Consider the following 16,673-nt stretch of genomic DNA (forward strand, 5'->3'; position numbering starts at 1 on the left):
GAGAGACGTGAAAACAGAAAACAAAGTCTCAATGGAACTGTAACAATTTTGACTAGATTATAATAGATTGCTGTTGTTTTTTCATAGTTGCAGCATGGTCTAAAGATGGAATAACACAACTTTGTTAAGAAAATATTTAATTGAAAAAGTAAAAGGGCACTAGGGCATCTGAGCAGCTGGCTCACAGCACAACCTACTGGTCAAAACTAGTACCAGTGAAATGGCTTGTATATCTGCTTCATCATGACTGTCCTCACTGCAGCCTGTAATGCAATGACATATTGGATTAAATCCAATACACTTGGACGTGTGATTCCCCCCCAAACCAGTTGAGTGCAAACTCCGCCCCGCGGCTGATTCAAAACATTTCATTATTGATGTCAATTACAGTCCTGATTGCCAACACAATGCTACAACTAATACTATCCCCTAAGCTTACCCTACACCCTAACCTCAACCTGATTTTGAAAAGAAAAAAAGAAAGAAAATCACCTGTTAGTGTTCACAACGTATTGGATTTAATCCAGCGAGTACATCTTGGCTACATTTGCTAGGAGTAATTACAGGGGCTGGAGTGAGACTGGGAATTCGACTGTGTGTGTGAGGGTGTGCAAGTGATGAACAATGACGCAAGTGTAATGACGCTTTTGAATTTCTGTCAGATCCTTCTTCATCACAAACATCCATCCACACTCTCAATCACTGAGCCAACTCCTCCATCCACACACTCTGTCTTACTACCTCCGTATGAATGGAAACCGAAAAAACAATAACTATTCATTAACTAATGAAAAGATTTCAGAGGAGCAGGGACATTTGATTCAGTTCAAATGTTACTTTTTTTCAGTTCAAATTCTACTTCATACCAGTCCAGATAATTCGACAACAAGAGCCAAGTTGCAATGTGTGCAGACTGCAGAAGCGCAGAAAGCCCCGGGTTTCCCATACAGTATATGCAGACATCAAACAAGCTTTCACAGACTTCATCTATATTTTAATGAGTTTCCCAGCATGCTGCTTTCTCCCTGCACTTTAGTGGATAGCGGCCTTTCAGTATGGGTTTCCTCTACACTTTGTTTGAGACTTCAAGTTTCTCCTGCACAGAGAGAGACGTCTCTCCCTGAAATATAGCAGCAGTGGGATGTATAGGGAAACACAGTCATCACTTTCTCTGTTGAGTCTTTTCTCATCTTTTTTACTATGATGTAGTTTTATACTTAATTTTTACGCACTTAATCCCTCTGTCTGAGATCAGCCAGTGGAGCAGATAAAATGATTCCCAAACAAGAACCCTGGCAGCATGAAAGGCCACTTGGCATGAGTCTGAATGTGAAACTACCGACATTGTTATGAAAAAGAAAGGTTATCATATTGTACACCAGGCCTGTCCAGCCTCATTACCAGAATACTGAATATGAGGAAGAGAGTTAAAAGAATATTTCAGACAAAAACTGCATTCATTAAACAAGTAACAATGCATGATTTGTAAGTATCTTTTCTAGGTTGATCCGGTTCTGAAATATTTATTTATAAATTGGACAGATCCAGTCCAGATTTTTTTTAAATAAAATTTGCAGTATTTATTATAAATGATTTATTTGTGCACATCATTATTATTATATTTTTTTTAATTCCACTGCCTCCTGCAGCAACATCTCTTCTCTTCTCTAATGATGTGATTACTGGTGCGAGAGCAGGACAACCTGTCACTCACATGAGGTTACACCAATAGCAAACCACAATGATCCAATTATCTAATCAATTCTCAACTCCCGCCCTACATTTTTTCCACACTGATTTACTATGATATACAGTATATGCCACAATAGAAAAAAAGAGATAATCGCAACTTCTGTTTCATGCTGACTTTAATAATCTGTTTGCAGAGGTTAATTATCACTGAATAAAAATAGGTTTAGGGTAAACGTACCTATTAAGCTCAAGTACCCATTAAGCACACTACCATCTTGGAGCTCAGATTATAAAAAGAAACAGCAATGTATTATCCTATTTGATATATTAACCAATTGATGTGTTTGTTACTATATACCTCCTGTAATTTTAAACCAATCAGACCATTGCACACTGAGATATGTGTGTCCATGTGTTCACACTGTCTGGCGGCTATTTTCAAAGCTGTCTGAAAACTTTCACCAGAAGAGGAGCCCCTCAGATGTGCATTTTTTTATATGTTTAAGCCTTTATTTTGAAGAAGTACATCTTCTTATTGCAAAATTAAGAGATTAATGTTTAGACTTTTGAATATTATAACCTGGAACCTGGATGTGGGAAATAATTACAGTTAGATCTAAAAGATAGTTTTAGCAACATAGCCCAGATGCTACGAACATAGCTAGCTTACTAGCTGTATAAGATTGTGTGCTACATTAATATATTACTTCACAGGAATTAATGGCTTGTACTTTTAAATCCATAATATTATAATTTTACATTTTATTGATAGTCTGTGGTTTTAAACTGCTGTAATTTTTAAAGAATTCATATTATTGTTAGGTGAGCTTAAAGGGTGCACTACTATGACAATCACACAGCTTCAGTGTGACATCAACTAGAAAAAGCATAATTTCATAGATATTGTCTATAATAGTTGTTCATATTAAAATTGGTATAAACTTAATACATTACCTAGATTATTAATTTAGCTAAATATTTTCCTTTAAATTTTAATTTAATATTTATTAATTAAAAAATGTTTTTGCTCCAATTAAGCACAGTGTGTGCTCCCTTTAAGCTCACCCACATTAAACGTCTATGTAAATACTTAATAATCAGAATTTAAATATTAACTGATGGTTGTCACTATGTTAATCTTCAAAAAAATGAATAATAAACTTATTTTTACAGTCTTAAGATGACAAAAGCTAGACGAAACTATAGTGTATGCCCAAAGATGAAAGAGGCATGTCATCTATACAAAGAAGGAGCCATCAGAAACCTGTCGTATCTGTCCAAGAAGTTTGGAGTAGACAGGAAAGCTCTGACCCAGAGAGTTAAAGGGATACTCCACTTTTTTGGAAATAAGCTCATTGTACAACTCCCCCAGAGTTAAACAGTTGAGTTTTACCGTTTTCGAATCCATTCAGTCGATCTCCGGGTCTGGCGGTACCACTTTTAGCATAGCTTAACATAATGAATTGAACTGGACAAGACCATTAGCATCTCTCTCAAAAAAATGACCAAAGAGTTACATCGTGTACTAAGACGGACGGAAAATGAAAAGGTGCGATTTTGAGAGTATAGTTCCTAGCCATATCAGCCTAGAAAATTGAAACTTTACATTTTCCGTCGGTCTTATTACACGATGTAACTACAGAAGAGTCGAGTTTTAAATAGGAAAAATATCGAAACTCTTTGGTCATTTTTTTGAGAGAGATGCTAATGGTCTTGTCCGGTTCAATTCATTATGCTAAGCTATGCTAAAAGTGGTACCGCCAGACCCGGAGATCGGCTGAATGGATTCGAAAACGGTAAAACTCAACTGTTTAACTCTGGGGGAGTTGTAAAATGAGCTTATTTCCAAAAAAAGTGGAGTATCCCTTTAAGGAGCACATTGGTTTGTTTTGTTATTTGATTTTTCAATATGGGTTACATAGCTGAACGTGGACTAGTCTAGATGTTGCAATGAGTTTGAATGACACTTCACTATGAATAGGATAGGCTACCTGATCAAATTGAATGCCTTGTTGCTTGATTTTAGTGTTCTGTTTTTTTGTGATTGACTCTGTACCTTCAAATAAAACTTTTTTCAATTATTCCTTAAAAAGGTTGTTTAAAGTAAACAAGAATTTTTAATAAAACTTGTTGTGAGCTTATTGGGAACAGGGGTGTGCTTAAAGGGTACAAAACGTACCCATTAAGCACAGCCAGACTTTTTATATTTAATGATGTACATCTTAATTGAAATACTTTTGTCATTTAAAATAAAATGAAATATTATAGTGTGAGAGATTAATATTTTATTTTAAAATAACTTCTTGTACTAAAACCAATATCTTGTGCACTAAAAATGTCTCAATGTAGATTTTGGTGAGCTTAATAGGTACGTTTACCCTACTCACACAAATTTTGTATGAATACTAATGGCTTATGAAGATCATACCAGTTTTATTATGTTTTTGGTGCCTTTGCAGTTTTTTGAAGCTCCACTCCACATTCTGTGTAATTGCATGGAGAAACAAAGAGTTCTTTTTTATTTATTTATTTTTAACAAAATTTCATATGGGTTTGGAGTAAATGATGACAAAGTGTTCATTTTTGATGAACTATCCCTTTAACAAACTCCACTGAGCCATATGGAGATCATAAACATCGATAAGTTGCACTCATTTATTCACTCATATTGCTGAGCCGTCCTAATTGGAGACATGGCGTGACTTTCTGTATTGACAGAGTGAGCGGATCCTAATGGCAGGACATCATTCATGCCTCTTGTGTTGAGCCGTGTATGTACATTGAGCAAAGCTGCAAAATAAACTGCAGAGATCGTTAAAATGACCGCTGAGTCTACATAACACTAATGTATGATTCGCCTGGGACTAGAATTCTGAGTCTGACCTCAGCAAGGAATGCAGGTGGTACTGTGTGCTGAAATAATTTAAACCCTTAAACACATATGTTTCAGATCAATTTCCCATGAGGTACTGTAAGGGTGACTCATATAGTTTGCATGGCAGTGCACAGCAAATTTAATAAAGTGCACCGGACAGTATGAAAAATTCATGACAGCTAGAAAAATGTCAACTTTTTATAAAATTGGGAGGTTTAGCCTCCCCTATGATGATCTCAAGACCACCCTGCGATGATCCTTTTTACAATGCCAATAAAGCAACTTGAATCTTGAAATATCTCTGCAATGTTAATGTAACAAGATTTCAGACATTTGATAGCCAGATAAAACACATAGCTCATAATTTTGCAAAAAAACCCCAACAAAATAAATCGACTCTGGGAATGAAACTTATGCTAAATCACTCATTTTCAAACAGAACAGCCTATTTTCTAAAAGAATTTCTAGGATGACCTCTGGTTGGACTGATGGTTGGTCCCTGTCCCAGCTGCATGCGTGAAGCCACAGTATTACAGGGTTCGGTCTGACAATACAGGACTAGTTTCAGGCACACGTCACAGCATAATACTTTGTGTGTTTTGTATCCGAGGCAACTTGCTGACTTAATGCTGGGTTTAGAGAGAGCTGCAAATTATTTGTTGCTTTCATGATGGCGTACTGTGTTATGAGTTATAATGGCTTTTATGAGTGTCCACTTTAGAGACTGACAGAGAAAGATCAGGTGGGAGATATGGCCGAGTGTGTGTGTGTGTGTGTGTGTGTGTGTATGGTTGCATAAACTAGAGAGGTTGTTTTACATGACAACTGTTTGGTAAATAGGAGAAGGAGCGGAAGGAGTATTTGTGCGTATGAGTTTGGGTGGTTGGTAATGTGTGTCTCTGACAGTGACAGGTGCCAGAAAAATCCTCTCCACACTATTTTAGTAAGGACTGCCTGAACTTCTCTGGCTCCACCTTTGTCTAAACAAAGAATCTCATTAGCACTTACCACACACAGATACACCTAAATATTCTAAATATGCACCTGAACCTTGACCTGAACCTTGCTCTTCCTGTTGCTAAAACATACTCTGTTAAACTCTTAAAGCTATAATACAAATTGAACACAAGTTAAGCTCAACTTATTATTAAAAAAATGTTATTTAAATGAACTCAAACCTTAAATTCATTTAAATTCAATAAAACCTGTTGACAGCTATGCACTTACAGTGGAAGTCTATGGGAAGATTTTACTATAGTGTCTGAAACTAAAATGTTAAGCTCATTTTTTTTATTTAGTGCATATTCTTTCAGTAAAAAGACAAAAATATTTCTATAGTCTATAGAACGATTTCTAAAGGTTCATGTGACTGAACGCTGTGCTGAACATTTAGTTTTGCCATCACAGGAATAAATTAATTTGTAATAATATTTCACAATATTACTGTTCAGTAGTAGCCTGGCTAACGTCAGACCTCGTCTCATTGAGACGTGGTCTGGGAACCACATGTTCATTTTCTCGTATTTGAGGCGTGGTTTACGAATGCCCAGAGCTGTTTATTGGGCGCTACGAATGTCTATCAAATGCGCCTGTACGTAGCTCATAGCTAATCGTTTCAATTATACCAGATGACGTATGTAGAGTGACAGAAATTCGACGAGGAAGAAGACGAAATAAACTTGCGTTACTTAGAACACTATGTAAGGCTGCATCGAAAGGTAACTTCGCGTCTGATGCCATGTTGGATCCATAGATATAAACAAAGTGCTTTGGTGTGTCGCATAGACGTCGTCATCGTCTTGCTGCTCCCTCCCCGTTCTGTGATTGGTTCCCTTTTTGAGGGGAAAATCTGGTCCATGGTGTCCAGGCTGCTTAGCAGCGTGAATAAAATCGTGCTGCGCGCAAGGCAGCATGGGGAAACCCAGGCTAGTTCAACAGTATTTGTAATCAAACAAATGCAGCCTTGATGATCATGAGACAATAAAAAATCTTACCAACCCCAAAAATGTAAACGATGACGTAAAGGCCTATTCAGACTAATAACTGAATTAAGCACACTGAGCACAGAGAAGCGTTATCATTGGAATCACTTTCAAAACTATTTCCCCCCCCAGCAGATTAATGATAAAAACACTGACAGCCAATCAGAATCCATCTTGCTTTTAAGAACTGAAGCGGCAATGTCAAACTGTAGCAAGCGCTTAGAATAAGCAGAATGATATTGTCCTCTGGTGTAAACGCTAATGTAGTTAGCATTCTTAAAAAAATAAAAAATAACAAAAAAAAATAGCATCTTATTCTTTAAATACTACAAATACAATAGAAAAAAATACTATTTGAAATAGTGTGATATTTGTATTATCACTCTTAGTCAGACTTAGACTTTTATTGATGAATCTAAAATTTTTTGTTAGCATTAGACTTTAAATTCTGCCTACTCCAGAACATTTCTTTAACTGCATCCACGGAATTAGTGATTCACTTTCCTCCAATTCAATAGGAACAATTTCACATGATCTGGTTCTCACTGAGAAAAACTCAAAAACCGAGAGCAATAAAAACAGCAGTGACTTCATCAAAGCATATAAATAAAATGCTCAAATGCACAAATCAAATCTGTTGCGTTGAGGTCAGCCAGTGACATCATCTTCTCGGCTGTGAGAATGACATCCTGAAATGACATGTTTAGGCACGTAACCCTTGACCCCTGAGGGGCGTCTGCCACTCCTCATTAATGCAAACCCACAGCTGCGGAGTGACTGGCACACACACAAGCACACATGTTCACAGACAGACTGGCGGTCTCTAAAGAGGTGTGTGTGGACCCCTCCTCTGCCGTCTTATCCTCCCAATGGGGATCAGCAGAGCTATTTCCAGCATTGCAGCGCTTTAACAGCTCCTGGAGACTATGCCTGAAATAGCACACACAGGCTCTCTGACTGACACAGCATTCACACACAGAGCGAGAGAAGGAGAGGGAGGGAGAATGTGCAGAAAGACGGTGCGAGACATGGACAGGAATATTAAGTGATCACCGTAGAGAAACGGGGGGAGCGGAGCAGTATATGTTGACTGCACATGCTCACTGTAATGGTTTAAGTGAGCCTGCTTAGAGTGAACAAATGAAACTAATAGAGCAAAGCAAGGCTCATTAGCTTACAACCGAGCAGTAAAGCCACTGCATCTTCTCTTGTCAGAGTTCAGGTTTTGGCAGGTCACCCCAGCAGACGCACTCCTGCCAGGTATCCACAGAGAAAATAACTTTATGCAACCATCTGAATCTTGCTTTCTAAGAATGGAGCTGATTCAATAGACAGACAGGAGATCCATTAGATTATGGATTCCTTGTAAGTGGACAACAAGTCACTGGCCTGCTTAACCTGAGCCCTCGTGCTGCCCTCTTCTGTTTTTAAGAACTACATTGCTAGTAAAGACTAATGAGAAATATATTTTTCAGCATTTATTAACCTTTGTTCATGTTAGCTCACAGTGCATTAACTAATATTAACATTGAATAAAAATCGGATGATCGTGTTCTCCAGCATGATTTGAGAATCTTGAGTTTAAAAGCAAGAACATCTGACCGCACAAGCAAAGAGTCACCTGATCGTTATCACAAATTTGATTATTTGATTAGTGACCTAAAAATAGTGCATTTTACACTTATTCATTTTACACAAGTGTCTTTGTTAACATTTATCCAAGTCCAAAATGCTAAACTTTTCTATCTACAAAATTAGGTTTAAATGAGATTCTGAATCCCATATTTTCAATCACAGATTTTAGACCTCCCATTGTACTTCAAATAATACCATACAAGTGAAATACCATGTGACAGATGTCGATGTGAACTAACACTGGGCTCCTTTTTTATTCCATCTGTGCTTTTAAATTAATTCTGTGATGTTTCATATACTTGCAAATGCATACAAATCAGATAAAAAAAAATAAAAAATCCAATCTCTAGGACTTAGTGTCTGCACTGTCATTTTGCAAGTGAGGAAATCTGATCTGTTTGTTCAGACAGGGTCACCAATATCCAATGTCTCTGCTTTGGTTGCTATAGCAATGATGTAAGTCTCTTCTCATATGCCCATCATATTTCACTGCGGCGCTGAACTCACAAAGTACTCGAGAGAATGTAAAAGACTGAGAGATTATTCTGTCTAAATCACTGATTTGTTCTTAAAATAAAAGCTAAATTATCCTTAAAAGCTAATTTAGAGTAATTGAAAAAGAAAGAAAGAAAGAAAGACCTCAGCTGTGTTCGAAATTGCCCACTATACCCTCATTCACTATTTCCTACATTACGCCATTAATATAGTCTACTAGAAAGAGTGAATGAAAATGAGTGAATTCATTCAGCACGACTGTCACATTGTATTATGGGTATTCTCTAGCTGTTGAGTGTACATCAGTTTTACACTCGTTATTACGGTGCATTATGGGATTGAATGAGTGCACTCGATGATGCCCACTATGGTTTCAGACACCACAAATGACTGTCCCTTCAAATAGTGCCCTATTTAAGGGTATAGGGGGCGATTTCGGACACAGACCTTGTTTTAGGAGACTAATGCGCCGTCTGTGATTAGTGACTAATGCGGCACTACAGGTTGAGTGAATTGCTCAGGTGAGATTAAAGAAGAAAACCTGGAGAGACCTCAGCTTCAGAGGGCTTTTCGAAGCTGCAGGAGCTTATAGATGCACTGACAATTACTGTCAAGACCCCTCATACAATGTTTTTACAGCCAGACACAGACACCTGATATTATGGTTGCCATGGCAATGACATTCAAACAGCTGAAGACAGTTATCTATCAACATAGTAGTAACACATATTGAAGTGCTGCACATTAATAATGCAGAAATTTACCGTTTTTCATTGGTACACCGAGTGCTGTCTTCCACGTGAGCAAAGGCATATTGAGTGATTGAGCTCGCTGTGTGGTTTCCAGGAGGAAATGAGTTGTCTGCTCTTTGAGACTGGCAACACGCCACCACATAAACCTCACATTCTGTTATACGACCTGAGGGTCAATCCATATAGAGCGCGAAGAATGAAAATAAGCTTTTAGACAGAGAACCAAACACAACTGAACTAAATAAAGAAGGTCAGAACTTCAAATGCAACAGACCAAAAAAAAAGTGTGACAAAATATATCTACTTCTTGCCAACACTGTCTGCCTATATAATTTAGAGAAGGACTAACCAAGAAGTTCAGTCACAGATTTTCCATCATTCCTGCCAAATGATGTCAGTAAAGCAGGTATAAACAAAGAAGACCATAGAAGACTGGATAAAGAGTGAGAGGCCCATTTAATCAAATTACCGTGGTAGTGATACAGCTTTGGGCTAACTTTGGTTTCATTCATCGGGTAATAAAGTTCTGAGTTCCTCTTTATTCAACCCCACAGCCATCTGCCTTTTCAGAGCCAGCTTTGTTCATCTATCCTTTGGTCACATTTTTGACTGGGATGAAGCAATGTCTAAATGTAATTGCATTACTTTCCTTAATAATACTTCAGCTAAAAAGGAATTTGATGCTAATACTCATCTGTCATTCTTGACTTGAGAAATGAGCCAACAAAAGATTTCCCATTATTTTTAAACAGATTAACATGCCTCTGAGTGGTAAATAAATCTTACCTTTGCATGTGAAACATTTTATATGGAAGTGCTTGGATTGCACCCGGAGAACCTCTCCCTTGCATGGCTCCCCACACTTGTAGCACTGGATAACCAGTTTTCCTGGTGGATGGTGCGGTTCCTGAGGATGGGCCACTGTTAAGGAACAGAGACATAGGTTAGCAAAGACCTCCCTTTTATATGGAGCAGCCTATGTTAATAAAGAGGATAGTATTAAGTCATATAATGAGTTTCAAACCCAAAACAATAAAATCACAACCGATATTAGCAAGTATATAAACAACTGGTGTATAGCTAACTAAAATACAATAAAACCTGGCACAACCTACAGCTTTACTAAAAAAATAACTAGTAATTTGATCTTGACTGAAAACTGGCCAGTGATGGATTCACATAAACATTCAACAAATCTGTAAATGCTAATGCTAATGCTACTCTTGACAAAACTCCCTCACACACAGATCATGTTAACCCTTTACAATGAGGTCTCATTTGTTAACATTAGTTAATGCATGAACAATGATAAATACATTATAAATGTAAATACCACCAGGCCCAGAAGGTGTCTCACCAGCCTGTCTTAAAACCTGTGCTGTCCAGCAGGCCTTCATCTTCTCACAGATATTCAGAGCTGTGCAAAGTCCCCATCAGCCCCCTTATTTGCTTACTGAGCAAACAGGTCAGTGGATGATGCAGTCAACATGGGACTGCATTATATCCTGCAACATCTGGACAAACCAGGGACCTGTTTGTGGACCTCGGCCTTCAACAACATCATCCCAGTATTCCTCCAGACTAAGTTAACCCAGCTCTCTGTTCCTAGCTCTATTTGCCAATGAATCACAAGCTTTCTGACAGATAGGCAACCATTAGTGAGAATGGGGAAATTCTCATCCAACACCTGCACACCTGCAGAGGATGTGTGCTCTCTGCACTGCTCTTCTCCCTGTACACGGACGACTGCACTGCCAATGACCCTTCTGTCAAACTTCTGAAGTTTGAAGATGACACTACCATCATTGGCCTCATACACAATGGTGACGAGTCAGCATATAGGTAGGAGGTTGAACAGCGGGCTGTCTGGTGCAGTCATAACAAACTGGAGCTGAACACGCTCAAAATAGTGGAGATGACTTTAGGAGAAACACCACAGATATCCAGCAATGTGGCAGAAGTGGAGTCATTCAGGTTCCTGGGCACCACCATCTATCAGGACCTGGGACAATCATATTTGCTCTATTGCAAAAAAGGCCTAGCAGAGGTTTTACTTCACCAGTTGAAGAAGTTCAACCTGCCACAAGTGCTGCTGATGCAGTTGAACTCTGCAGTCATTAAGTCTGTCCTCTGCACTTCCATAACTATCTGGTTTGGCTCAGCTACAAACTCACACATCAAAAGACTACAGAGGACGGTTCAGACTGCTGAGAGGATTATTGGTGCTCCCCTGCCCACTCTCCAAGAACTATACATCCAGAGTGAGGAAAAGGGCTCAGAAAATCACTCTGGAGTCTGGACCCCTCACATCCAAGTCACTTTCATTTTGAACTGTTGCTGTCCAGCCGGCGCTACAGAGCACTGAGCACCAGAACAGCCAGACACAAGAAAAGTTTCTTCCCCCTTAAATCTACCCCATAAACAATTAAATGTTCTCCCCACTGTGCAATGATAAATATGTGCAATACCACTTATGTGACTATTCTTTTATTCCATTCCCTGTAAATAAAAGGTTGCAGCTCTTTATTCACGTTGGGCCTGCCCCCCTCGTCTTTATCCAGGTCCCTAAGCAGGTCAGCCTGGTGTGCCTAGAATATAGTGAGCAGGCATGTATCCGCCTGACCCGCTGCCATATAGGCCTTGCCCACCAAAGATGATGTTGTTCTACAGGGCTTGATGGGCAAGGTCGGGGCCTTGAGGGACAATGCAGCCTCAGAGGAGAGATAGCATGCCAGCGTCTCTTCAACCCTGGGCATCGTCCCATAGCCATGATCCTTCATCCCCACAATCAGCTGCATAGTTGGAATAGTTGGAAATCGTGGGGCTAAAGACGAGAGAGGAGAACGGCTTAATCCAGGACCTCCACACCTCATTGACAAGGACTGAAATAGTTGCACACCTGCTTCAGACACAATCACAACGCAGCATGGAGTTCCCTCAAAAGTGAACTAAATTACTGTAGTTATGAGTGCAAAAAGCCTTGTCTGACTGACATAAAAAACATGTTGTTTCAAACCGGTATGACTTTCTCTCTTCTGCAGAACACAAAAGAAGATATTCTGAGTATAATAAGAGTACTATAAGAGTATAATAAATAAATCATTATTTTAAATTGCAACAGTTTAAACATGTTGTAATGTCTAACTACATTTCACAAAGCAAATGGCACTGTTATAAACACCTGAAACCTTAATTGTTTTGATAATTGGCTGCTCTGTTCCTACATATAAGCCCTGCTGCAATTTCCCTAGTTGACTTTCATTAAAAAGCAATAAATGTGCATGTAGATGCACAAACTAATAAACATGAGGCTGAACCTCAAATAGGCAGCATTTCATAATGCTTGCAACTGGCTAGAAAGTGTTTCAACGGTCCAATGTCCGCATTTCGGGTGCTATCACACAGTGTGTGGGTGTGAGAGGAGTGTTAGTAGGTGTTTAGAGTTTTTTTTTTGAAGTGATCTGTAGCACTGCCAGGCAGTGGCTATCATCATCACAGCCACACGGAGAGGTGCTCACACTCTCTTGCACGAGTCATGTTGTTTACATTTCTGTACTGCTCATCACAAGTGTCATTTAGAGTCGGAACAGTTGCATAATGAAGGTCATGAGTCATTTGTGCTTTGCTGTTAACTAACTTTTGACATGTTAGCCTACGGACACAACCGCAAAAAGAATAATTTATCCAAAATAATTTTTTTAAATTTATTTTTGGGTGCACTACTATTCCTTTAAAACATAAACACTAAACAGACATTACAACTCAAGTACACTCTTTAGTTGTTTATAATCTTGATCATAATTACATGCTCTGAAGGAGAGTAGACGTCCCACACACAGTCAGAAATGAGTGAGCTGTGTGCTAAGACTCACAATACTTCAATTGGTTTTCTTCAGAATCTCTGTTTATGTGCTGTTTCACGGCGTCACTGTGCCATATTTGTTCAAGGTCATCAGGCCAAGATGTTGTCCACTCAAAGCTGCTGTTCTAAACCTGGCGGCACTCAGAAGCTGAAGTTAATTTGAACGAAAAGATCTCTGAACCTTTCAGAGTGGTTTCTCATTAGCGTGACTATGAATCTTTCCTCTTACTCACGCTATCCTTCCTCCTTTAGACATTTACACTTACTCTTAAAATCACAGAAGCCCGTACTCTCTACTCTCTCTCCAGAATGACACCTCTCCACTTTATATCTCTCTTTCCCTATTGGAGAGTTAACGCATGCCTCTCTAATCTAATCGCTGGCCACTTGAAAGTCTTGTGCAAGATTAACAGGAAAGAATCTCCCTCCCACAGTCACTCGCCACTCCTTATCAGGCCATAAACTTACATAATATTGCCACCCAAAAGTGTCTCCACAAGCTAAACACTTTGGGGACTCTCTATGAGACGTGTTGTATCATATTTCTATTATGATGTTTTTTTTTAATTATTATTCCCATGTAATTTTATATAGACATAATATGTACAACCAGTTGGTCAATAGAATTATTTAAATCTTGCAAACATAATGGTTACCGGCTCATTTTGAATCAGACATGAATGAGTGAGTCTAGTTCAAATCGTTAAATCACAAGCAAACTTATGTTAAAAAGTAGCATTCCTAAGAGTAATTTGATCATGAATCTGACATCAAGGCATATGGTTTGCGCAAAAAACACAACTGCACACTCTAAAGCCGCGGCCACACTAGACTTTGAACAGACAAAATATTCTACAGACGTGATGTGACGTCACTCTCTGCTAAATCTTTTTTTAAAACAAATTTAACATACAAACTGTAAAAATATACAATATTCTCCACTTTACTGCAAAAAGTTTACATACTTTAAATTCAGCTAAGAGATTATGCCGTGACATATCGATCTTCTATTTGTCACATGTCACGTGATATGAATTCGCAGGTTAGAATTCACCAAACTTGAACTTTGTGACACAGAAATTGCGTTTCTGGTCTCCCGCATTCACATGCATTTTAATGTAAGTGGAATGAAAAGTGAAGTGTGCCGGCCACTTTAAGCCGCAGTCACACTAGACTTTAAGGGTTAGTTCACCCAAAAATGAAAATTATCCTATAATTTTCTCACACTCAAGCCATTCTAGGTGCATATGACTTTCTTCTTACAGCCAAACACAATCGGAGTTACATTAAAATATATCCTGGCTCTTCCAAGCTTTATACTGGGAGTGAATAGTAATTGAGATTTTGAAGCCCAAAAAAGTGCATCCATCCATCATAAAAGTAATCCAGACAGCTCCATGGGATTAATAAAGGTCTTCTGAAGCGAAGTGATGTGTTTTTGTAAGAAAAATCCATATCTATAACTTTATAAACTATTATCACTGGCTTCTGGTAAGGCCCATATACAAGTCTAGTTCTGGCGGAAGAGTGACCTTTGAGATGGTAAAAAAAACGCACACAAAACATTACTGACCATCTAGACGTTATTTCTGTCACATTTGTGGCCATTTTAATCACAGTATGGAGCCCTGATATGTGGTATAAAGCAGAGATGGGACCAAGTCACACATGTGCAAGTCTCAAGTAAGTCTCAAGTCTTAACCTTCAAGTCTCAAGTAAGTCCCAAGTATTTTTTTCTTGGGCAAGTCAAGTCAAGTCAAGTCACAGGCTATGTCAAGTCAAGTCAAGTCAAGTCCTGTAGTAGGTCAAGTCAAGTCCAAGTCAAGTCACATTATTATTGTAATTTTACCTGCAGAATCTGATCTTAATAAAGTGTAAAGACCAGATATGGGTAACTGTCAATAAATTACAATAATTTGGAGTTGCATTGTAAATACTCATGTTCAGTAAAATACATCATGGAATCAAACAAAATTGTTACTTCATAAAATTATTTATTTTTCACTTCTGCCAACAGTGTTTAAAATGTAACAAAGTTTAATGTTGTATGTAAACTGTGTTTACAATAAGTGTATTGTGATTGTCAAAACATTTTAGTAACTAAACTGAATTGTATTCGGTTTAGTGACAACATGTTACAATGTTTACATGGTACAATTTCTGGTAAGCTACGCTTTTTTATTATTTCAATTCAATTATTGTAATCTGATTTAATATTGACTCATTTGGATAAATATTAGGTAGGCTACACAAGATAGGCATTAATTTTTCTCAAGAAAAAAACAACTCACCTAATGCTGTAAATATACAGAGAGAGATAATGCGTTTTTTATTATAATAACAACTTTATTTAATGATAAGTAAAAATATAATAAATATGTAATAGTACACATATTTAGCAAAATACTTTTTTCTAGCCAACTAACGTGCTATAGCCATATTATGGTCATCAAATGGCTTTCCTGGGGTAAATGTTATGTGACATAATTGTTCTCCAGCTGTTTTATTAAACCATTTGTTTGATTGATTGGTCGATATTATGTATGAGGAATATACATTTCGGTAAGTTGTAGGCCTACTGTATCTTTCAACATTGTTCATTCGTGTTTATTTTTAGAGATGATCGGTTCACCTGCCGCTAGGGATCTGTCGCGTCACATTTACAAGCGCCAAAACGGTATTTATTGTTTGAATTTCGTAATAAAAGTGACATAATCTGAGAGCTGAGATTTTTTTTATATCATATGTAACCTCCTCTTGCGTCGCGATTTTTCTGTGCGTGAGAAAATGAACGTGTGGCGACGTGAGAGCATGTGAAAAGTGTCGCGTGTGTCTCACGGTGAATGCGTGAGTTGGCAGCTCTGTCTGGCTATCCGCGATGTTAATGTTGCATGTCTTGCAAAGCGCTGTTCATCTTTTGCCATCTTGTGAATAATTCTTGAAGCCGAAAGCGATGACCCTCGGAGTCAGTACCCCTCCGGCTGACATGTTGATGTGATATCTGATCTGAGTGGGCGTGGTGTGCGAGGTACGAGAGGGCGCGACTGATGATAGTGTCGTGATCCAGTCATGACAACGCTATTCTCAGCCTGCGCTCCAGCTGGGTAATCAACTTTATTTTTTAAAATAATTTATATATTTTATATTCAAACTTGAAAACATGATGTGATTAACACTCAAGTCATTCAAGTCATCGTGTCTCAAGTCAAGTCAAGTCCCGAGTCTTTAACTTCCAAGTCCGAGTCAAGTCTCAAGTATTTTATTTTTTGTCAAGTCAAGTCACAAGTCATAAAAATAGCGACTCGAGTCGACTCGAGTCCAAGTCACCAAGTCACAAGTCCCCATGTCTGGTATAAAGAAAAGAAATGGATGGCGCCCCT

At 38.3% G+C, this 16,673-nt stretch overlaps 1 protein-coding gene across 10 annotated transcripts in view; it reads right to left on the minus strand.

The window, feature by feature from the left end:
• Window positions 1-16,673, minus strand: part of ablim1b (actin binding LIM protein 1b) — a 93,827-nt gene that overhangs the window by 39,276 nt on the left and 37,878 nt on the right. For all 10 annotated transcript variants that reach the window (XM_081393536.1, XM_081393530.1, XM_081393535.1 and 7 more), the window contains exon 2: window positions 10,218-10,352. In XM_081393536.1, the coding sequence (XP_081249662.1) occupies window positions 10,218-10,352 (135 nt within the window). The remainder of the gene's footprint in view (window positions 1-10,217; window positions 10,353-16,673) is intronic.

The sequence above is a fragment of the Scardinius erythrophthalmus genome (assembly GCF_964197995.2).
Source record: "Scardinius erythrophthalmus genome assembly, chromosome: 18".
NCBI classification, from domain to species: Eukaryota; Metazoa; Chordata; class Actinopteri; order Cypriniformes; family Leuciscidae; genus Scardinius; species Scardinius erythrophthalmus.